This window comes from Salmo salar, chromosome 02 (genome assembly GCF_965601325.2).
Source record: "Salmo salar chromosome 02, fSalSal1, whole genome shotgun sequence".
NCBI classification, from domain to species: domain Eukaryota; kingdom Metazoa; phylum Chordata; class Actinopteri; order Salmoniformes; family Salmonidae; genus Salmo; species Salmo salar.
In genome coordinates, this window is record NC_138292.1 from 6,118,976 (window position 1) to 6,142,500 (window position 23,525).

The following is a 23,525-nucleotide window of genomic DNA, read 5'->3' on the forward strand; positions in this document are numbered from 1 at the left end:
GGCTGAGTCACTGGCCTACTGGTGTTCTTCCATGCCGTCCATGGGAGGGGTGCGTCACTTGAGTGGGTTGAGTCACTGACGTGGTCTTCCTGTCTGGGTTGGCGCCCCCCCCTTGGGTTGTGCCATGGCGGAGATCGTTGTGGGCTATACTCGGCCTTGTCTTAGGACGGTAAGTTGGTGGTTGGAGACATCCCTCTAGTGGTGTGGGGGCTGTGCTTTGGCAAAGTGGGTGGGGTTATATCCTGCCTGTTTGGCCCTGTCCGGGGGTATCATCGGATGGGGCCACAGTGTCTTCTGATCCCTCCTGTCTCAGCCTCCAGTATTTATGCTGCAGTAGTTTATGTGTCGGGGGGCTAGGGTCAGTCTGTTACATCTGGAGTATTTCTCTTGTCTTATCCGGTGTCCTGTGTGTATTTAAATATGCTCTCTCTAATTCTCTCTTTCTCTCTTTCTGTCTTTCTCTCGGAGGACCTGAGCCCTAGGACCATGCCTCAGGACTACCTGGTATGATGACTCCTTGCTGTCCCCAGTCCACCTGGCCGTGCTGCTGCTCCAGTTTCAACTGTTCTGCCTGCGGCTATGGAACCCTGACCTGTTCACCGGACGTGCTTGTTGCACCCTCGACAACTACTATGATTATTATTATTTGACCATGCTGGTCATTTATGAACATTTTAACATTTTAACATCTTGACCATGTTCTGTTATAATATCCACCCTGCACAGCCAGAAGAGGACTGGCCACCCCTCATAGCCTGGTTCCTCTCTAGGTTTCTTCCTAGGTTTTTGGCCTTTCTAAGGAGTTTTTCCTAGGGAGTTTTTCCTAGCCACCGTGCTTCTTTCACATGCATTGCTTGCTGTTTGGGGTTTTAGGCTGGGTTTCTGTACAGCACTTTGAGAATATCAGCTGATGTACGAAGGGCTATATAAACATAAATTTGATTTGATTTGAATTTGATTTGAGAGAGGAGATTTGGAGAGGGCTAGGGGGGCGATGAGGGTTGAGAGGCTGCAGGCCAGAGCTGGGGAGGCCTGGGGGCAGGCAGGCAGTCAGCTACAGGTACATTTAATGAATATATATGTGGGCTTAGCTATAGGTACATTTAATGAATATATATGTGGGCTTAGCTATAGGTACATTTAATGAATATATATGTGGGCTTAGCTATAGGTACATTTAATGAATATATATGTGGGCTTAGCTATAGGTACATTTAATGAATATATATGTGGGCTTAGCTATAGGTACATTTAATGAATATATATGTGGGCTTAGCTACAGGTACATTTAATGAATATATATATGGGCTTAGCTACAGGTACATTTAATGAATATATATTTGGGCTTAGCTACAGGTACATTTAATTAATATATATGTGGGGTTAGCTATAGGTACATTTAATTAATATATATGTGGGCTTAGCTATAGGTACATTTAATGAATATATATGTGGGCTTAGCTATAGGTACATTTAATTAATATATATGTGGGCTTAGCTACAGGTACATTTAATTAATATATATGTGGGAATATATATGTGGGCTTAGCTATAGGTACATTTCATTAATATATATGTGGGCTTAGCTATAGGTACATTTCATTAATATATATGTGGGCTTAGCTATAGGTACATTTCCTCAGTGAACCACTTGGGATGGCACTGTTGAAACATTCATGTATTTGAGGCAACACAAACAAAAAGTATACACTAAAACATTATTAACACCATCTATCTAAATAAGAGCAAGGCAGAGAGGAGAGAAAACATATATAGCCGAATTCAAGCTGAAATGGGTTTAGTTTTATTTATAAGCTGTGCTGCTGCTCCTTTATCTTCCTGCACACCCAGCTAGGCCTTTCCCCAGATTACAGCAGACACTCTCCTAAAGGTCTAATCGTCTGACAGACCTGCATCAGCAGAGATCCTGTGTGTCTGTGATAATACACAAGTGTCTGTCTGAAAAGCACACGTCTAAAATCCTCCCTGATGATTCTGCAGGAGAACACTACCTCTCTGGAACCAGAGGAATGGGAGGGACGGGAGACTTACAAGGACAGACAATTAATTACACCATAATTCATTCTCTCTCGCTCACACCAGCGAGCCATTTCTAACGTTTATAGACAGAACACGTCACACAACTGTGGGATAGCTCATATTTCATCAAATAAAAAAATAGAATCGATACAAAACAGCAACACAAAATGCAACTCCTACCTGAAAGCCATGCAATTCTGACATTTTGATGACTTATGAAATGCAGCTTTATCCAGGCCTAGGAATGAAACTTTAAAGGCTGAAGTTACTGTATAGGTACACCTGAGAGGACAGTGTTTATTCAGTGTTTCCAAACAGACTGCAGTAGCCCACAAATAAAACAGTAGTTAACTAACCGGTCAGTTTATTAGGTACACCACCCTGTTCACGTAAATGGATCGCTCCTACAGACAGTGAGTCGTCACGTGGCTGTGGCTTGCTATATAAAGCAGGGCAGACAGGCATCGAGGCATTCAGTTACCCTTCTATTGAACGTTAGAATGGGCAGAACCAGCGACCTAAGCGACGTTGAGCGCGGTATGATCGTCGGTGCCAGGCGAGTCGGATCCAGTGTCTCAGAAATGGCCGCATTCCTGGGCTTTTCACACACGACAATGTCTAGAGTTTACAGAGAACGGAGAGACAAACACAAAACATCCAGTCAGCTGCAGTCCTGTAAAACAGCTCGTTGATGAGAGAGGTGGAAGGAGAAGGCTAAGAACCGTGCAAGCTAACAGGCGGGCCACAAACAGACAAATACCAGCACAGTACAACAGTGGTGTGCAGAACGGCATCTCAGAACGTACAACTAGTCGATCCTTGTCATGGATGGGCTATTGCAGCAGACGACCACACCGGGTTCCATTCCTATCAGCTAAAACAAGAAGAAGTGGCTCTAGTGGGCACATGATCACCAACACTGGTCAATTGAGGAGTGGAAAAACATTGCCTGCTCCGACGAATCCCGGTTCTTGTCACGTCATGCTGATGGCAGTCAGGATTTGGCGTAAGCAGCATGGACAAGTGGATCCGTCCTACCTGGTACAGGCTGGTGGCAGTGGTGTGTTGGACAGCATCTCACAGTGCACATCTCGTCCATCCTTGTCATGGATGGGCTATTGCAGCAGACGACCACACCGGGTTCCATTCCTATCAGCTAAAACAAGAAGAAGTGGCTCTAGTGGGCACATGATCACCAACACTGGTCAATTGAGGAGTGGAAAAACATTCCCTGGTCCGACGAACCGCGGTTTCTGTTGAGTCATGCTGATGGCAGAGTCCATGGACCCATCCTGCCTGGTGTCAACGGTACAGGCTGGTGGCTGTGGTGTACCACCATCCAATCTGCAGCAACTGTGTGATGCCATCGCGTCAACATGGACCAGCATCCCTGTGGAATGGTCCCGAAGAATTCAGGCTGTTCTGGAGGCAAAGGGTGGTCTGACTCGGTGCTAGACAGGTGTACCTAATAAACTGACTCGCAATACTTACCGCTTTGGGGTCTTTCAAATGTAGCTGGGTGGCTGTGACTTGTTTAAATCCACCCGGGTACCTTTGGGAAAGAAACAAAACTGAATTTTGAGGAAGGCACACTTTTGTATGACAATCAACTTTACACACATAGGCTTAGTCAACCACATCCCTCATTACACAGATCAGTTCACATGCTTCATGTTTCAATGAAGTTCTTCTTGATTGATGAGTAAACACAGGTACAGAATAACACTCGCTCGTGTTCACTGGTTATTCCATGTGTAACAGACAGACAGTCTGAGCAAGGCCTTACTGGGTGTGAGAGGAGTACATCTTCTGTTCCCATTTGTTCCCAGAGAAGGCTATGTGTCTGGTGTTCATGACTACTACATGGTCTCCAACATCACCTGAGGAACACAGAGACACATGCTCATTAGGAAACATCACCAACTCTATAGAAACACATTTTGCTGACATGTTCCAAGGGATGTTCTTTAGGTCCTTTCAAAAGATGATCAAGGAAAACAGGAAAAGATGCATCATTCCATTGCCTGCCACCACAAAAAAGTGGTTTCTGAATTAGATATATGGGTAGAGAATGATAGATGACTAAGTGGTTGACTTGCAGGTAGCCTAGTGGTTAGAGCGTTTCGGTTGCTGGATCGAATCCCCGAGCTGACAGGTAAAAATCTGTTGTTCTGCCCCTGAGCAAGGCAGTTAACCCACTGTTCCCCAGGCGCTGATGACCTAGATGTCAATTAAGGCAGTCCCCCGCACCTCTCTGATTCAGAGGGGTCCATCATTACATTAAGACATGAAGGTCAGTCAATCCGGAAAATTTCAAGAACTTTTAAACGTTTCTTCAAGTGCAGTCGCAAAAACCATCTAGTGTTATGATGAAACTGTCTCTCATGAGGACCGCCAAAGGAAAGGAAGACCCAGAGTTACCTCTGCTGCAGAGGATAAGTTCATTAGAATTACCAGCCCAAATAAATGTGCAGAGTTGAAGTAATGGACACACCTCAACATCAACCTTTCAGAGGAGAACAGTTGATGTTCAGGCCGTCACGGTGGAACTGCTGTAAAGAAACCACTACTAAAGGTCACCAATAAGAACAAACGTGTTTGGGCCAACAAACACGAGCAATGGACATTAGACCGGTGGAAATCTGTCCTTTGGTCTGAAGAGTCCAACATTTAGAATTCTGGTTCCAACCACTCTGTCATTGTGAGACGCAGAGTAGGTGAATGGAGCATGGAGGAGGTGGTGTGGGGGTGCTTTGCTGGTGACACTGTCTGTGATTTAATTAGAATTCGAGGCACACTTAACCAGCATGGCTGCCACAGCATTCTGCAGCGATACGCCATACCATCTGGAATGGGCTTAGTGGGACAATCATTTGTTTTTCAACAGGACAATGACCCAACACACCTCCAGGCTGTGTAAGGTCTATTCGACCAAGAAGGAGAGTGATGGAGTGCTGCATCAGATGACCTGGGCTCCACAATCACCCGACCTCAACCCAATTGAGATGGTTTGGGATGAGTTGGACCACAGAGTGAAGGAAAAGCAGCCAACAAGTGCTCAGCATATGTGGGAACTCCTTCAAGACTGTTGGAAAAGCATTCCAGGTGAAGCTGGCTGAGAGACTACCAAGAGTGTGAAAAGCTGTCATCAAGGGTGGCTACTTTGAAGAACCTAAAATATCAAATATATTTTGATTTGATAAACACTTTTTTTGGTTACTACATGATTCCATGTGTTATTTCATAGTTGTGATGTCTTCACTATTATTCTACAATGTAGAAAATATATATATTTTTTTAAAAACCCTTGAATGAGTAGGTGTGTCCAAACCTTTGACTGGTACTGTATAAAACAAGAGAATTAACCCCTTCTTAGTTTGAATGGTCATTCAACAACCAGCATGAAACATTTAATAGAATATGATTCCAGCCATTAACAGAACACAGCTCCAGGGATGAGGGGAAAGTAATGGACAGGGTTCTCTATCCCTCAGGGTCCCTGGCCACACACAGCCGTTAACAGAGCACAGCTCCAGGGATGAGGGGAAAGTAATGGACAGGGTTCTCTATCCCTCAGGGTCCCTGGCCACACACAGCCGTTAACAGAGCACAGCTCCAGGGATGAGGGGAAAGTAATGGACAGGGTTCTCTATCCCTCAGGGTCCCTGGCCACACACAGCCGTTAACAGAGCACAGCTCCAGGGATGAGGGGAAAGTAATGGACAGGGTTCTCTATCCCTCAGGGTCCCTGGCCACACACAGCCGTTAACAGAGCACAGCTCCAGGGATGAGGGGAAAGTAACGGACATGGTTCTCTATCCCGAGGGGCTGCCGAGTGGCGCAGTGGTGTAAGGCACTGCATCTCAGTGCAAGAGGCGTCACTATAGTACCTGGTTCGAATCCAGGCTGTATCACATCCGGCCGTGATTAGGAATCCCATAGGGCGGCGCACAATTGACCCAGCGCTGGCCGGGGTAGGCCGTCATTGTAAATAAGAATTTAACTGGACTTGCCTCGTTCAATAAAGGTTTACACATGGACATTTACATCAGGTGATGAGTCATTCACCTCACAGTCAAATAAAATTCTATTAAATTAGTGTGAAGAGACACAGGTTTTGAAAGAATGCTGAAGGCGGTTGATGAAAAATAAGTGGTGGGTACTATCTGAGCCTTCTGGTTATGTGCATAGTTGTGGTCTATTGGTTTCACAGTGATCCTTTAGCCCCACCATGTGGTCATTGTTATAGCTGCAAAAACATCTCTGAATATAGAGAACGTGTCCTGGCTGGCTGTGAAGGAAACATCAAATGAAATACTCAAATCAACTGCATTGCACAGTCACACACATTCAGGAAAACACATCATTCGTACATTTCTAAATGGGCATACTAGCTAGCCGTCTACTTACTCAGTGCATGGTAGATAGGTTTGTGTTTCCCCTGTAGCCTGATTGCACACATAGTGGCAATCTTCCCTGGAGGCTGCATCCGAGCGTCTATCAGGTACCACGACCTGGCAAAGGTAGCCCATTGCTGAATAAAGGGGAATAGAGAGAGATCAAGTCAATTCAGAGTTTCAGACACAGTAGTAGCACAGCATCCCTCATCAACACACAGTTGTCAGCTCTCAAGACACAAACATGTCGCTGCAGGCTGGCTTGGGCACACGGATTCAATGCATACTATAAATCATTGCAAGAAAATATCCCACTGTAATTTAAGACTACGATTTAATAAAGAGATTAGCTAGCTGGACAGATTGCGGATAGCTAGCTAGCGTTAGCTACATGTACCATCGGAAAGCGATGAGTTTTGCATATAACTAACAGTGACACATTTAATGCTAGTTCTAAATAAAATGAGATCACATGTGGTTATGTGTAAAAGTAAAGTATTACCTGGGCAGATTTAGTAAAACTGGACATACTACATGAATTACGAGCACATCATTTCAGATTGACCCCCAATGTGAGCAGATGGTGCAGCGTTGTCTTGAGTCGAAACATGGATAAAAACTCAGTTCCTGGGTCCAAATTGTTAATCTGATCCTGAAATCCTGAATGGATAAGTAATACATTTTCGGTTACTAATATGTAACCGATGATATTGGTATATTTTAGGGAGAAACCCATCAAAGAATATGCAAAACAATATTTGGTTTTGATAATATCGGTCATGGTCATTAAAAATGTATTTTCCCGCCGGTTGTATTTTGAAGTCGCGCCTTGACGTCACCAGCACTCTAGATGACAACTTCCGTTTCACCAGAGAGAGCGCGCGGAAATGAATTTGATAATACGAAAAGAAGTCCACACAACTTTTTATTTACATTTATATTGAACACTGATGGTAGAGTATTCAGAGGAATGGATCGGTACGTGCTAGTTGTTTCTTTTAACCAAGAAGAGGATAAATGCGTTAAGGGTACGTTAACGATACCTTTGTAGCGGACTCGGATTAGTTAAGTTACTGTACTGTAGTAGGCAGCAGAGCCATCTATAGTAGAAAGGATAATAAACATACTATGAGGAATGGTGGTGTTCTTGTAAATGTAAGTCATAACTTCTTGAATGATTGTAATCGTTTATTTTACAGCGTTGGAGGCTGCCAAACAGATCTATGATAAACTGGGGAACATCTCCAGTTGTCCTTCAAAAAGGAGGGTTTCTCTGTTTCCAGGTAAGCCAATGTATCGTTTGTGTGTGTTAGGTGTCTTGCTTGCAGAAACGATTGCAATGTGTCTACCTGCTTTTAAATATTGTAAGGGGTTAAGTAATATTTGCTAATTGTGATTCCGTCATCTTTCTCATCTGCCTCCTAAGCCTGCTCTCTGAGTGGTGGTCCAGCCTCACAGAGGTGGTATTTTGCTGTCCAGGCATGCCATGGGACATCTCAGGTAAGTGTCATGTCAAGGGATGTCTTGTATTAGTCAGGGATGTCTTTCTGCCCCTACTCTGTCCTTCTTTGTGTTTACACTGGAGATGTCTGCCTATGTCCTGCTCCACAAGCAGCTTCTACTGTTGAACACAACATCCAACCATTTCATCAGTTACACATGACACATTCATCACAGTCTTCTGTTTCTTTTGGGGGGGGTCCTCAAACGTATTCACCACATTGGCTGACTGTCATCACCTATTGGCCACATTGGCTGACTGTCATCACCTATTGGCCACATTGACTGACTGTCATCACCTATTGGCCACATTGACTGACTGACTCATCACCTATTGGCTGACCGTCATCACCTATTGGCTGACCGTCATCACCTATTGGCTGACCGTCATCACCTATTGGCTGACCGTCATCACCTATTGGCTGACCGTCATCACCTATTGGCTGACCGTCATCACCTATTGACCACATTGACTGACTGACTCATCACCTATTGGCTGACCGTCATCACCGATTGGCTGACCGTCATCACCTATTGACCACATTGACTGACTGTCATCACCCATTGGCTGACTGTCATCACCTATTGGCTGACTGTCATCACCTATTGACCACATTGACTGACTGTCATCACCTATTGGCTGACCGTCATCACCGATTGGCTGACCGTCATCACCTATTGACCACATTGACTGACTGTCATCACCCATTCACCACATTGACTGACTGTCATCACCCATTGGCTGACTGTCATCACCTATTGGCTGACTGTCATCACCTATTGGCTGACTGTCATCACCTATTGACCACATTGACTGACTGTCATCACCTATTGACTGACTGTCATCACCTATTGACCACATTGACTGACTGTCATCACCTATTGACCACATTGACTGACTGTCATCACCTATTGGCTGACCGTCATCACCTATTGACCACATTGACTGACTGTCATCACCCATTCACCACATTGACTGACTGTCATCACCCATTGGCTGACTGTCATCACCTATTGGCTGACTGTCATCACCTATTGACCACATTGACTGACTGTCATCACCTATTGACTGACTGTCATCACCTATTGACCACATTGGTTGACTGTCATCACCTATTGGTTGACTGTCATCACCTATTGGGTTATTGTCATCACCTATTGACCACATTGGGTGACTGTCATCACCTATTGGGTGACTGTCATCACCTATTGGATGACTGTCATCACCTATTGACCACATTGACTGACTGTCATCCTATTGGCTGACTGTCATCACCTATTGACCACATTGACTGACTGTCATCACCTATTGACTGACTGTCATCACCTATTGGGTGACTGTCATCATCTATTGACCACATTGACTGACTGTCATCACCTATTGGCTGACTGTCATCACCTATTGACCACATTGACTGACTGTCATCACCTATTGGCTGACTGTCATCACCTATTGACCACATTGACTGACTGCCATCCTTCCTGTTTCTGGTTGTAGTTCTGCAGTACAGAGTGGGAGGAGCTGGGTAGTTATCAGAAGAACGATGACCAGGAGGAAAGCCCCAGCACTATGGAGGCCTGTCTCAGTGCTCTGGATGACCAGGAGGAGAAGACTGACCAGCCTGAACCACAGCAGACACAGTATGAGTGATGTTCACAGGGCTCTACAGTGCCACCATTGGACTTACATTTACAACTATAAATAGATGTGTGTACGAACTGCAAAAGTCAAGTATGAGCACATGTGCGAGTAAAATGTACAAGTACGAAGTGACCGGAGATTCGGTCTCAGTCAGACATGCGAGTTTCACCGTTACCACGGCAACCTCCCACCCCATAAAGGGCCAGCTGAACATTTTTGTCTCGCCTAAGTGACTCAAATATTTGAGGGTACATTGTGCTTGATTTAGCATAGAACACCCCAAAAACGTTTAGTCATTTCTTATCATTAAATCACTCTTTCTCAAATATTTTATTTTTGTGCTCCTAAATGTTTCAACTTAGGAGCACATGTGCTCCTTGTAAAACATGTCAGCATAGAGCCCTGTTTTAATTCTGTTGCACATCCCAGCTCTGTGCTCTTCTTTAATACTACTTCTGCAGTGTTTAAGCAAACATACAAAGCTTACCTTATTTCCTCTGAGATGTTCTAGAACTTGTAAATATCCCATTTCCTGGCTGTATTGAAATGTAGTGCCCTGTCAGTGGTGAATAAATGAATAGTTGTATGAATAAAGTTCTGATTTGGGATGACTGCAGGTTGTATGAAGAGGCAGCAGAGGGACTACACCAGTTATCAGACAAGCTTCCCCCTCCAGGTAACTCACTCCATTCACCTTGGTTCATTTGGCCAGACCGAGAAAGAGTCCTCTATATTCATGTATCTTATCCAGGAGTTCTCTATATTACCTACATGCCTGGGCTTGTGTTGTGTTTTATAGCTGACTCTGTTTCTCTCCCAGGAAAAACTCTGCTAGATCTGATATTTGTGTTAGTTTACTAGGTGTTTTATGGCTGACTGTTCCCCTCTGTTTCTCCTAGATGTAATAATATTTGTCAGTTTACTAGGTGTTTTATGGCTGACTGTTCCCCTCTGTTTCTCCTAGATGTAATTATATTTGTCAGTTTACTAGGTGTTTTATGGCTGACTGTTCCCCTCGGTTTCTCCTAGATGTAATAATATTTGTCAGTTTACTAGGTGTTTTATGGCTGACTGTTCCCCTCTGTTTCTCCTAGATGTAATAATATTTGTCAGTTTACTAGGTGTTTTATGGCTGACTCTGTTTCTCCTCCAGGAAAAGCTCTGCTAGATGTGATATTTCTGGGTTTTGCTGAAGAAGCTCCTAAGCTGAAGGACTTCCTCCCTGTGATTGGCTCGTTGAAACACATGCAGACATGGCACTCAGCCAAGATGACCATAGTGACTGAACACCAAGCTGGGTAAGGACAAAGAACCATTATACAAAATGACGAGTCCGCTTGACACTGGAATCCTCTCAGCAGTTGTACCTGTGTGATCTCCATTTTACCACTAGAGGGCAGCATAGAGTTGTTGAATGGCTAAATACATAGATCAACTGATGTCTATCCTTCTTTACTTGTTCCTCCAGGTGGCAGAAGCCAGCCTCCAACCTGTCAGCCAGAGTAGTAGATCCCAGTAGCATCATGACCTGTATTGATGAGAGGGAGTTATGGAGAGGAGGTGTTCTCATCAGAGAGAAAAAGGTAAGATTATTTAGTCAGTCAGAATGGTTTATACAAGTATTTTGACTGTTGTATCCATATACTTGACCACTAGGGGTGTATGTTAGTAAATCAGCAATGCGAAAGGAAAGTAGGTGTATTTGAAGTATTACAATATGATGTAGAGTGCATTCCGAAAGTATTTACTTTTTCTACATTTTGTTACGTTTACAGCCTTTTTCTAAAATGGATTATATAGTTTTTCCCCCCTCTATCTACACACAATACCCCATAATGACAAAGCAAAAACAGGTTTAGATGTTTTTACAAATGTATTAACAAAATAAATATCACATTTAGATAAGTATTCAGACCCTTTACTCAGTACTTTGTTGAAGCATCTTAGGCAGCGATTACAGCCTTGCGTCTTCTTGGGTATGACGCTACAAGCTTGGCACAGCTATATTTGTGGAGTTTCTCCCATTGTTCTCTGCAGAGCCTCTCAAGCTCTGTCAGGATGGATGGGGAGCGTCACTGCACAGCTATTTTCAGGTCTCTCCAGTGATGTTTGATCGGGTTCAAGTCCGGGCTCTGGCTGGGCCATTCAAGGACATTCAGAGATTTGTTCGGAAGCCACTCCTGCGTTGTCTTGGCTGTGTACATAGGGTCGAAGGTGAACCTTCGTCCCAGTCTGAGGTGCTGAGCGCTCTGGAGCAGGTTTTCATCAAGGATCTCTCTGTACTTTGGCCCGTTCATCTTTCCCTTGATCCTGACTAGCCTCCCAGTCCCTGCTGCTGAAAAACATCCCCACAGCATGATGCTGCCACCACTATGCTTCACTGTCGGGATGGTGCCAGGTTTCCTCCAAATGTGACACTTTGCATTCAGGCTAAGGAGTTCAATCTTGGTTTCATCAGACCAGAGAATCTTGTTTCTCATGGTCTGAGAGTCTTTAGGTGCCTTTTGGCAAACTCCATGCGGGCTTTCATGTGCATTTTATTGAGGAGTGGCTTCCACAGAGGAACTCTGGAGCGCTGTCAGAGTGACCATCGGGTTCTTGGTCACCTCTTTGACCAAGGCCCTTTTTCCCTGATTGCCTAGTTTGGCCAGGCATCCAGCTCTAGGATGAGTCTTGGTGGTTCCAAACTTCTTCCATTTAAAAATGATGGAGGCCACTGTATTCTTGGGGACCTTCAATGCTGCAGAAATTGTTTGGTACCCTTCCCCAGATCAGTGCCTCGACACAATCCTGTCCCGTTAGCTCTACAGACAATTCCTTTGACCTCATGGCTTGGTTTTTGCTCTGACATGCACTGTCAACTGTGAGACCATATAGACAGGTGTGTGCCTTTCCAAATCATGTCCAATCAATTGAATTTAAGACCGGTGGACTCCAAACAAGTTGTAGAAACATTGCAAGGATAATCAATGGAAACAGGATGCACCTGAGCTCAATTTCAAGTCTCATAGCAAAGGGTCAGAATACTTATGTAAATAAGGTATTTCTGTTTTTTATATTTAATACATTTGCAAGCATTTCTAAACTGTTTTTGCTTTGTCATTATGGGGTATTATGTGTAGATTGAGACATATTTTTTTTATTTAATTCATTTTAGAATAAATCAAATCAATTTTATTTGTCACATGCGCCGAATACAACAGGTGTAGTAGACCTTACAGTGAAATGCTTACTTACAAGCCCCTAACCAACAAAGCAGTTTTAAGAATAAAAATAAATAAAAGAAGAAAAAGAACAAGAAATAAAAGTAACAAATAATTAAAAAGTAGCAGTAAAATAACAATAGCGAGGCTATATACAGGGAGGTACCGGTACAGAGTCAATGTGCGGGGGCACCGGTTAGTCGAGGTAATTTGTATATGTAGGTAGAGTTATTAAAGTGACTATGTATAGATAATAACAGAGAGTAGCAGCAGTGTAAAAGAGGGGCGGGGGGGCAATGCAAATAATCTGGGTAGCCATTTGATTAGATGTTCAGCAGTCTTATGGCTTGGGGGGATAGAAGCTGTTTAGAAGCCTCTTGGACCTAGACTTGGTGCTCCTGTACCGCTTGCCATGCGGTAGCAGAGAGAACAGTCTATGACTGGGGTGGCTGGGGTCTTTGACCATTTTTAGGGCCTTCCTCTGACACCGCCTGGTATAGAGATCCTGGATGGCAGGAAGCTTGGCCCCAGTTATGTACTGGGCCATATGCACTACCCTCTGTAGTTTTTATTTTACCTTCATTTAACTAGTTAAGAACAAATTCTTATTTACAATGACGGCCTAGGAACAGTGGGTTAACTGCCTTGTTCAGGGCAGAACGACAGATTTTTACCTTGTCAGCTGGTGGATTTGAACTTGCAACCTTTCGGTTACTAGTCCAACGCTCTAACCACAAGGCTACCCTGCTACCCTGCCTTGCGGTCGAAGGCCGAGCAGTTGCCATACCAAGCAGTGATGCAACCAGTCAGGATGTTCTCGATGGTGCAGCTCTAGAACCGTTTGAGGATCTGAGGACCCATGCCAAATCTTTTCAGTCTCCTGAGGGGGAATAGGCTAAGTAACAAAAGGGTAGTGGCCTGAATACTTTCTGAATGCACTGTAGATTATGCTGCCCTGAGAGAATGTATAGGGGTCATGTGTGGGTCAGGGTGCTCAGTGTGTGCCAAGCCTAGGGCTTTAATGAAGGGCTCTTCTCTCTGGAGGCCTTGCTGGGCCCGGAGACAGGGGTTAAGGGTCACTGCAAATCCACAGCCCCCTGGCTGGCACACTGGACCACTGCCAGGGTTACTAACCTCTTCACCCAGCCCCCTGACTGGCACACAGGGGGGCATGAGAACCTGCTGTTCCTGGCCCTGAACCCAAACCCCAGTCTCCACCGCTGCTTTCATGACTCAACCGTTATTGATTGTAGATCCTCCGTCTTGGTACTGCTTGTACTCAATGAGAGTTGATAGACGTGTTGTGAATTTAGCCTTTTTAATGTTCTTTTGATTAGAGTGTATTTTTGCCATGTCAAGATCACACATTTTAGATGTGCAACTTTACAACACAACTTCCTCTCTAGAGTTGACCTTTCCCCTTTCCATCCTTCAGAAGACGTCAGCTCAGCTGTTACAGTGTAATTAGGGTTTTCCATAGGACGTTGACAGGGCCGTAGCTACATTTGAGGACACTGAGGTCCGGACCTTGGTCATTTTTTTCTAATGAAGAAAGTCAGTCGGGGTCTAGATATATTGTTGAGAGTTAGAATAGTAGAATACACAAGGTGCAATTTCTTAACTTGGTAGTGCATCAGAAGTTGTTATGTTTTATGTCACTCACTGACATTCACTCAATTAGCCCATATCAGTTAAAAAGGTAACACATGTTTTAGTCTAGCCAGTTATCTAAACTTGTAGTAATCTGAATTATCCACTAGGCACGCATGGGACGTACCCAGGGGCCCTGACCTCCAGGGAGCTCCCATTTGATTGTGTTAGTCAATCTTACTCAAAAATCATGTTAACATGGAATAAGTCATGGCAAAATGTGTTCACTTGCAGAAAATGTGCTTTAAAATGGAAAAGAATGTCTCCCCACCCCATGGCAAAATGTGTAGAATTGCAGGAAATTAGCTGTAAAACTGCAACAACAACAAAAGTTCTGTAAAGCAAATATATTTGTTTACCTTTTTGTTAATAAAATACTTTTTCTGCTAACAGATCCCTATGTCTGTATTAAATGATAGTTTTTAATCCTGGTGCTGAGTTAATGTGAGGTAATGTGTAGTGGCTAGTTGTATAGCTAATAGGTTAGGTGTATGAAATTTATCTTGTTTTTCGGTTTTTAAACAACTGATTGGACCAACATTTTTCATATTCGGTATTTTATTAGGATCCCCATTTAGCTGTTGAGAAAGCAGCAGCTCCTCTTCCTGGGTTCCACACAGAACATGAAACATGACATAATACACAACATTAATACACAACAGCTCAAGGACAGAACTACATAATACAAATATCTGTTCAATTATTTGAATTCCATTATTTGTATTTTTTTTGGTGAGCTCAATGCTCAGTTTCTCTAGAGATAAATCTGATCAAGTGCAACTGTGGGATGTAGTAGGGAGTTGTAGTTACCAACAGGCCAATATTCTACATAATTTAGCACAGAAAACAACATAGTAATTAACTACAATGACCATAATCCATTGCTCGCCTACTTGTCCGGTCTGTGTGGCGCAAGACGTGGAGTGGAAGAGAAGATACAGAAGAACGTGCGATCGAGAGGGATAGAGGGAAGTTACTTCGAAGGAATCTCTACCTGAAAATCCATGATCTAAGTGATTGATAGTTGGTATTCAGCAGTCATACAAGTATGCCTTATTTACTTTGAAGAACTAATAAGATATGGATTTTGGTAGACAGCATAGGTAGCAGCTCTATAGTGATGAGATGATGACCGAATGAAATTATAAAGTCATCAAAGAAAGCAAATGTAATATAGACAACTGAAATATTTTATTAAAGTAATGTGAATCATTAATGGGCAGTCACTACCATCATGGGAATTTTATGAATTGTTTTATTCTGTGTTCCAGCATTCAACCCACAGATTGCATAGTGCAGGTTTAACAAAATAAACTAAATCGAAAATCATGATAATTGTTTTTGTAATGAAACTGAACCAACCTCAGAAAGCACTAATCGCTCACCATAACCAATGTGATAAAGGCTGGTGTCATTTTTTCTGTTCTCCAAAATAGCATTTTTTTTTGTTTTTAAATTGTATAGAAATGCAGTAAATTAGCTTAAACTCTCTTAAAATGTCTTGGGAATCCCCCGGGACCTCACTAAAACAGACCCTAGACATTGATTACAGTGAGTACAGGCTGTCTTGGGAAATCTCTTTTCTAAAATGGAAACCCAGTTTGAGTTCCCTAACGATGCTGTCCTATTGATTTCTCTCCTGCGCTGTCTAACAGTTTGCCTCTGAGGTGAGGTTTGAAGGCTTCTCCCTCAGAGCCCAGGATAGAGAGACATGGTACAGCCTGCTGCCTTCTGATCCAGGATCCCATAACAACTCTGACCACAACCTACACTCAGAGGTGAGTAGTCCTACCCCCCCACCTTATCCTACTCTACCCTATATACTACCCCACCCTACCCTATCTATCCTATTCTACCCCACCTTATCCTACTCTACCCTATCTATACTACCCCACCCTACCCTATCTATCCTAATCTACCCTACCTAATCCTACCCCACCTTATCCTATCCTACCCCACCTTATCCTATCCTACCCCACCTGATACCCCCTCACCTTATCCTACTCTACCCTATCTATACCACCCTACCCTATCTATCCTATTCTACCCCACCTTATCCTACCCCACCTTATCCTACTCTACCCTATCTATACTACCCCACCTTACCCTATCTATCCTATCCTACCCCATCCTATCCTATCCTACCCCACCTTATCCTATCCTACCCAACCCTATCCTACCCCACATTATCCTACCCCACCTTATCCTATCCTACCCCAGGTTATCCTACTCTACCCTATATACTACCCCACCCTACCATATCTATCCTATCCTACCCCATCCATCCTACCCCACCTTATACTACCCTACCACACCCGATACTGCCCCACCTTATCCCATCCTACTCCACCCTATCTTATCCTACCCTACCAATCCTACCCCACCTTATCCTATCCTACCCCACCTTATCTTATCCTACCCCACCCGATACTACCCCACCTTATCCCATCCTACTCCACCCTATCTTATCCTACCCTACCATATCCTACCCCACTGTATCATATCCTACCCCACCCTATTCTACCCCACCTTATCCCATCCTACTCCACCCTATCCTACCACACCTTATCCCATCCTACCCCACCTTCACAGTTCGCAACGAGCCAGGCGGCCCAAACTGCTGCATATACCCTGACTCTGTTTAAAAGAGAAGTGACACATTTTCCATAGTTAAAATAAATTCATGTTAGCAGGCAATATTAACTAAATATGCAGGTTTAAAAATATATACTTGTGTATTGATTTTAAGAAAGGCATTGATGTTTATGGTTGGAGCAACGTGTACCTAAGCGATTATATGCAACACAGGACAGGCTAGATAAACTAGTAATATCATCAACCATGTGTAGTTAATTAGTGATTATGATTGATTGTTTTTTATAAGATAAGTTTAATCCTAGCTAGCAACTTACCTTGGCTTCTTACTGCATTCGCGTAACAGGCAGGCTCCTCGTGGAGTGCAATGTAAAGCAGGTGGTTAGAGCTTTGGACTAGTTAACCGTAAGGTTGCAAGATTGAATCCCTGAGCTGACAAGGTAAAAATCTGTCGTTCTGCCCCTGAACAAGGCAGTTAACCCACCGTTCCTAGGCCGTCATTGAAAATAAGAATGTGTTCTTAACTGACTTTCCTAGTTAAATAAAGGTCTAAAAAAAAAAAAATATCTGCCAAATCGGCGTCCAAAAATACAAATTTCCGATTGTTATGAAAACTTGAAATCGGACCTAATTAATCGGTCGACCTCTAATCCTAATCTACCCTGTCCTTCCCCACCTTATCCTATCCTACCCAATCTTATCCCTTATCACTGCCTACCCTACCTCCAACCTTCCAGTTCTGTCTGCTACTGACTCACTGTCCTACCCTACCTCCAACCTTCCAGTTCTGTCTGCTACTGACTCACTGTCCTACCCTACCTCCAACCTTCCAGTTCTGTCTGCTACTGACTCACTGTGCTACCCTACCTCCAACCTTCCAGTTCTACCAGTTACTGACTCACTGTCCTACCCTACCTCCAACCTTCCAGTTCTGTCTGCTACTGACTCACTGTCCTACCCTACCTCCAACCTTCCAGTTCTGTCTGCTACTGACTCACTGTCCTACCCTATCTCCAACCTTCCAGTTCTGTCCGCTACTGACTCACTGTCCTACCCTACCTCCAACCTTCCAGTTCTGTTTGCTACTGACTCACTGTCCTACCCTACCTCCAACCTTCCAGTTATGTCTGCTACTGACTCACTGTCCTACCCTACCTCCAACCTTCCAGTTCTGTCTGCTACTGACTCACTGTCCTACCCTACCTCCAACCTTCCAGTTCTGTCTGCTACTGACTCACTGTCCTACCCTACCTCCAACCTTCCAGTTCTGTTTGCTACTGACTCACTGTCCTACCCTACCTCCAACCTTCCAGTTCTGTCTGCTACTGACTCACTGTCCTACCCTACCTCCAACCTTCCAGTTCTGTCTGCTACTGACTCACTGTCCTACCCTACCTCCAACCTTCCAGTTCTACCAGCTACTGACTCACTGTCCTACCACCAGAGTAAGCATCTTTTCTCACTGAGACACTGCTATGTAAACACATTTGTTTTTACACAGCTTTTAATACTATCAGTTGTTTTAGGGGTTAAAAGCAGACTCAAACTCCCGCTCCTACAGAGCCCTAAAGGTGTTCAGACATCCATTAATCACACTTTTTCAATAAAACACTGCTTAATAAAATACAAATAAAATATTTAGCTTCAGCCATCTAACACGGTTGGTGTTTCTGTCAGAGAGAGAGAGGGAGAAACAGAGCGAGTGACAGAAAGGGAGAAAGAGAGCGAGGGAGTGAGCTCAGTTACTGTCCATGTTGCTGTCTTTTCTCTCCAGGCTCTGCTGCCATAAAAACCAGAGTGTTGCTCTAATGACTTTTCCACTACAGATGAATCATGGCTGTTCTATGTAGCGACGGACACACACACACGCTCAGTTATTAAACTGTTGGACTGTTTACTTGTGGTACACCCAGCTGATTTATAACACCCATATTGATTAGCTAGTGTCGGTAAATTCCTTTTAGTTCCATGCCAGGCAGTATCTATGATTATTATTATTGTTGTTGTTCTGGGAGAGTGTGATTGTAGTAAAAGTGATTGTGCTGATCTGTGTTTATGGTGTTGTTGAGACCATGACTAACCATCTGTTGTCTCTGTGGAACTAAAGGAGAGAGGTGGGTGTTGTGGTGGAGGATGTTCAAGGTAGTGCACTATATAGGGCATATGGTGTGTGTAGTGTACTATATAGGGGATAGGGTGTGTGTAGTGTACTGTATAGGGCATATGGTGTGTGTAGTGTACTATATAGGGTATATGGTGTGTGTAGTGTACTGTATAGGGCATATGGTGTGTGTAGTGTACTGTATAGGGCATATGGTGTGTGTAGTGTACTATATAGGTTATATGGTCTGTATAGGGCATATGGTGTGTGTAGTGTACTATATAGGGGATAGGGTGTGTGTAGTGTACTGTATAGGGCATATGGTGTGTGTAGTGTACTATATAGGGCATATGGTGTGTGTAGTGTACTATATAGGGGATAGGGTGTGTGTAGTGTACTGTATAGGGCATATGGTGTGTGTAGTGTACTATATAGGGTATATGGTGTGTGTAGTGTACTGTATAGGGCATATGGTGTGTGTAGTGTACTGTATAGGGCATATGGTGTGTGTAGTGTACTATATAGGGTATATGGTCTGTATAGGGCATATGGTGTGTGTAGTGTACTGTATAGGGCTTATGGTGTGAGTAGTGCATTATATAGGGGATATGGTGTGTGTAGTGTACTGTAGGGAATGGGGTGTCTGAGTAGTGCACTATATAGGGGATATGGTGTTTGTGGTGTACTGTGTGGATAGAGGATATGGTGTGTGTGTGTGTGTGTGTAGTGTAGAGGTCGACCGATTATGATTTATTTATTTTTTTACACCGGTACCGATTATTGGAGGCCCAAACAAAAGCCGGTACCGATTAATCGGACGATTTTTATTTTATTTATAAAAATGTAAATTACAATAATACTGAATGAACACTTATTTTAACTTAATATAATACATCAATAAAATCAATTTAGCCTCAAATAAATAATAAAACATGTTCAATTTGGTTTAAATAATGCAAAAACAAAGTGTTGGAGAAGAAAGTAAAAGTGCAATATGTGCCATGTAAGAAAGCTAACGTTTAAGTGCCTTGCTCAGAACATGAGAACATATGAAAGCTGGTGGTTCCTTTTAACATGAGTCTTCAATATTCCCAGGTAAGAAGTTTTAGGTTGTAGTTATTATAGGAATTATAGGACTATTTCTCTCCATACGATTTGTATTTCATATACCTTTGACTATTGGATGTTCTTATAGGCACTTTAGTATTGCCAGTGTAACAGTATAGCTTCTGTCCCTCTCCTCGCTCCTACCTGGGCTCGAACCAGGAACACATCGACAACAGCCACCCTCGAAGCAGCGTTACCCATGCAGAGCAAGGAGAACAACTACTCCAAGTCTCAGAGCGAGTGACGTTTGAAACGCTATTAGCGCGCACCCCGCTAACTAGCTAACCATTTCACATTGGTTACACCAGCCTAATCTTGGGAGTTGATAGGCTTGAAGTCATAAACAGTGCAATGCTTGAAGCATTGCGAAGAGCTGCTGGCAAAACGCACGAAAGTGCTGTTTGAATGAATGCTTACGAGCCTGCTGGTGCCTACCACCGCTCAGTCAGACTGCTCTATCAAATCATAGACTTAATTATAATATAATAAACACACAGAAATACGAGCCTTAGGTCATTAATATGGTTGAATCCGGAAACTATTATCTCGAAAACAAAACGTTTTTTCTTTCAGTGAAATATGGAACTGTTCCGTATTTTATCTAACAGGTGGCATCCCTAAGTCTAAATATTCCTGTTACATTGCACAACCTTCAATGTTATGTCATAATTACGTAAAATTCTGGCAAATTAGTTCGCAACGAGCCAGGCGGCCCAAACTGTTGCATATACCCTGACTCTGCGTGCAATGAACGCAAGAGGAGTGACACAATTTCACCTGGTTAATATTGCCTGCTAACCTGGATTTCTTTTAGCTAAATATGCAGGTTTAAAAATATATACTTGTGTATTGATTTTAAGAAAGACATTGATGTTTATGGTTAGGTACACGTTGGAGCAATGACAGTCCTTTTTCGCGAATGCGCACTGCATCGATTATATGCAACACAGGACAGGCTAGATAAACTAGTAATATCATCAACCATGTGTAGTTAACTAGTGATTATGATTGATTGTTTTTTTATAAGATAAGTTTAATGCTAGCTAGCAACTTACCTTGGCTTCTTACTGCATTCGCGTAACAGGCAGGCTCCTCGTGGAGTGCAATGTAAAGCAGGTGGTTAGAGCATTGGACTAGTTAACCGTAAGGTTGCAAGATTGAATCCCCGAGCTGACAAGGTAAAAATCTGCCGTTCTGCCCCTGAACAAGGCAGTTAACCCACCGTTCCTAGGCCGTCATTGAAAATAAGAATGTGTTCTTAACTGACTTGCCTAGTTAAATAAAGGTGTGTAAAAATATATATTTTTAAATTGGCAAATCGGTGTCCAAAAATACAGATTTACCGATTGTTATGAAAACTTGAAATCGGCCCTAATTAATCGGCCATTCCGATTAATCGGTCGACCTCTAGTGTAGTGTACTGTGTGGATAGGGGATATGGTGTGTGTGGTGTACTAGATAGGGGATATGGTGTGTTTGGTGTACTGTGTGTGTATAGGCTCTATAGTAGTCAGTGCACCCTCTATGAAGAATCCACCTCACCTCTCAAAGAACCCAGGACCATATGTCCAATCCCCTCTTGCCTCCCCTCGCTCCTGACAATTCCCACCAGAGAACCTCAGTGTGAACTCAAAGGCAGAGCTGTAACTCCCAGGCCAGGCCAGCTGTAACTCCCAGGCCAGACCAGGCCAGCTGTAACTCCCAGGCCAGGCCAGGCCAGCTGTAACTCCCAGGCCAGGCCAGGCCAGCTGTAACTCCCAGGCCAGGCCAGGCCAGCTGTAACTCCCAGGCCAGGCCAGGCCAGCTGTAACTCCCAGGCCAGGCCAGCTGTAACTCCCAGGCCAGGCCAGGCCAGCTGTAACTCCCAGGCCAGGCCAGGCCAGCTGTAACTCCCAGGCCAGGCCAGGCCAGCTGTAACTCCCAGGCCAGGCCAGCTGTAACTCCCAGGCCAGCTGTAACTCCATGTCTGTATTTAGATGTGACTCATCCTAAAGCAGATGCATTACTGCACTTTCAGGAAGCTTAGCTTTAGGCCTACTTGGAGTTGCTATTAATGAAAGTATTTAGGTATTTTCTACTCTTAGTTTGCAGGGCTGAGGTTGAGGAGAAAAGCAGAAAGCAGCCTTTGCATCGATGGAATTCTATCTGTTTACGGTGACCTGTGAAGGAGCTGTCTCTGTCCCTTGTTTGGGAAATGGGATTTGGAGCTAATCCCGGGCCAGAGCTCTGGAGAGGGGGGGAGCTGATAGGGTGAAAGCTATGCCAGATACTTATTAAACTGGCCTAGCTGCACACAGTCTGATATTACCTGATACAGTCGTTGAACAAAGCTGACATTGCTGTAAAGTTAGAGGTCAATGAAAGTATTGAAACATGCCAACTAAATATCAGCATAACGGCTTCCGCTTTCTATTTAACCTTTAACCAGGCAAGTCAGTTAAAAACGAATTCTTATTTACAATGATGGCCTAGGAACAGTGGGTTAACTGTCTTGTTCAGTGGCAGAACAACACATTTTTACCTTGTCAGCTCAGGAATTCGATCTTGCAACCTTCCGGTTACTAGTCCAACGCTCTAACCACTAGGCTACCTCCAGCCCCTATCAAGTGGTAATATTTAAATCTAAAGCTTGTGTGTTTTGTGTATAATATCAGCTTTACGGTAATATTTAAATCTAAAGCTTATTTTGTGTGTATAATATCAGCTTTACGGTAATATTTAAATCTAAAGCTTGTGTTGTGTGTATAATATCAGCTTTACGGTAATATTTCAATCTAAAGCTTGTGTTGTGTATGTGTCCATCATCTTTGTCATGCTGTTCTGTGTCCTTTCACCTCCTTCTTTCTAACCCCCTCTTTCTCTCTCTCTTTCTTTTCTCCCTTCATCTCCTCCCCTCTTTCTCTCTCTTTCTTTTCTCCCTTCATCTCCTCCCCTCTCTCTCTCTCTTTCCATTCTCCCTTCATCGCCTCCCCTCTTTCTCTCTCTCTTTCCATTCTCCCTTCATCTCCTCCCCTCTTTCTCTCTCTCTCTTTCTTTTCTCCCTTCATCTCCTCCCCTCTTTCTCTCTCTCTTTCTTTTCTCCCTTCATCTCCTCCCCTCTTTCTCTCTTTCTTTTCTCCCTTCATCTCCTCCACTCTTTCTTTCTCTCTCTCTCTCTCTTCTCCCTTCATCTCCTCCCCTCTTTCTCCAGGTGTTCCATTACTTCCAGTCTGTTCTAGACCTGGTTCAGTTGGTGACAGTGTCAGATATTCCCAGCTTCCTCCGCTCCAGCACAGAGTTTCACCTGTATC

General features: G+C 43.6%; 2 protein-coding genes across 4 annotated transcripts in view; one reads left to right on the forward strand and one right to left on the reverse strand.

Moving 5' to 3' along the window:
* LOC106606163 (large ribosomal subunit protein uL13m) overlaps positions 1–7,086 on the reverse strand; it is a 39,171-nt gene extending 32,085 nt beyond the window's left edge. For both annotated transcript variants that reach the window (XM_082959267.1, XM_082959271.1), the window contains exons 1-4: positions 6,940–7,086; positions 6,451–6,574; positions 3,827–3,920; positions 3,532–3,592 (exon numbers count right to left, since the gene is read on the reverse strand). In XM_082959267.1, coding sequence (XP_082815393.1) covers positions 3,532–3,592; positions 3,827–3,920; positions 6,451–6,574; positions 6,940–6,966 — 306 coding nt within the window. In that variant the 5' untranslated portion in view covers positions 6,967–7,086. The remainder of the gene's footprint in view (positions 1–3,531; positions 3,593–3,826; positions 3,921–6,450; positions 6,575–6,939) is intronic.
* A 191-nt stretch (positions 7,087–7,277) lies between these two features.
* LOC106596747 (mdm2-binding protein) overlaps positions 7,278–23,525 on the forward strand; it is a 61,255-nt gene continuing 45,007 nt past the window's right edge. Inside the window, exons 1-9 of one of the 2 annotated variants that reach the window (XM_082959262.1) lie at positions 7,279–7,465; positions 7,637–7,720; positions 7,864–7,937; positions 9,436–9,578; positions 10,197–10,255; positions 10,733–10,877; positions 11,048–11,162; positions 16,088–16,210; positions 23,426–23,520. In XM_082959262.1, coding sequence (XP_082815388.1) covers positions 7,288–7,465; positions 7,637–7,720; positions 7,864–7,937; positions 9,436–9,578; positions 10,197–10,255; positions 10,733–10,877; positions 11,048–11,162; positions 16,088–16,210; positions 23,426–23,520 — 1,016 coding nt within the window. In that variant the 5' untranslated portion in view covers positions 7,279–7,287. Of the gene's footprint in view, positions 7,466–7,636; positions 7,721–7,863; positions 7,938–9,435; positions 9,579–10,196; positions 10,256–10,732; positions 10,878–11,047; positions 11,163–16,087; positions 16,211–23,425; positions 23,521–23,525 lie in introns of both variants that reach the window. The other variant, XM_082959264.1, reaches the window with a different exon arrangement.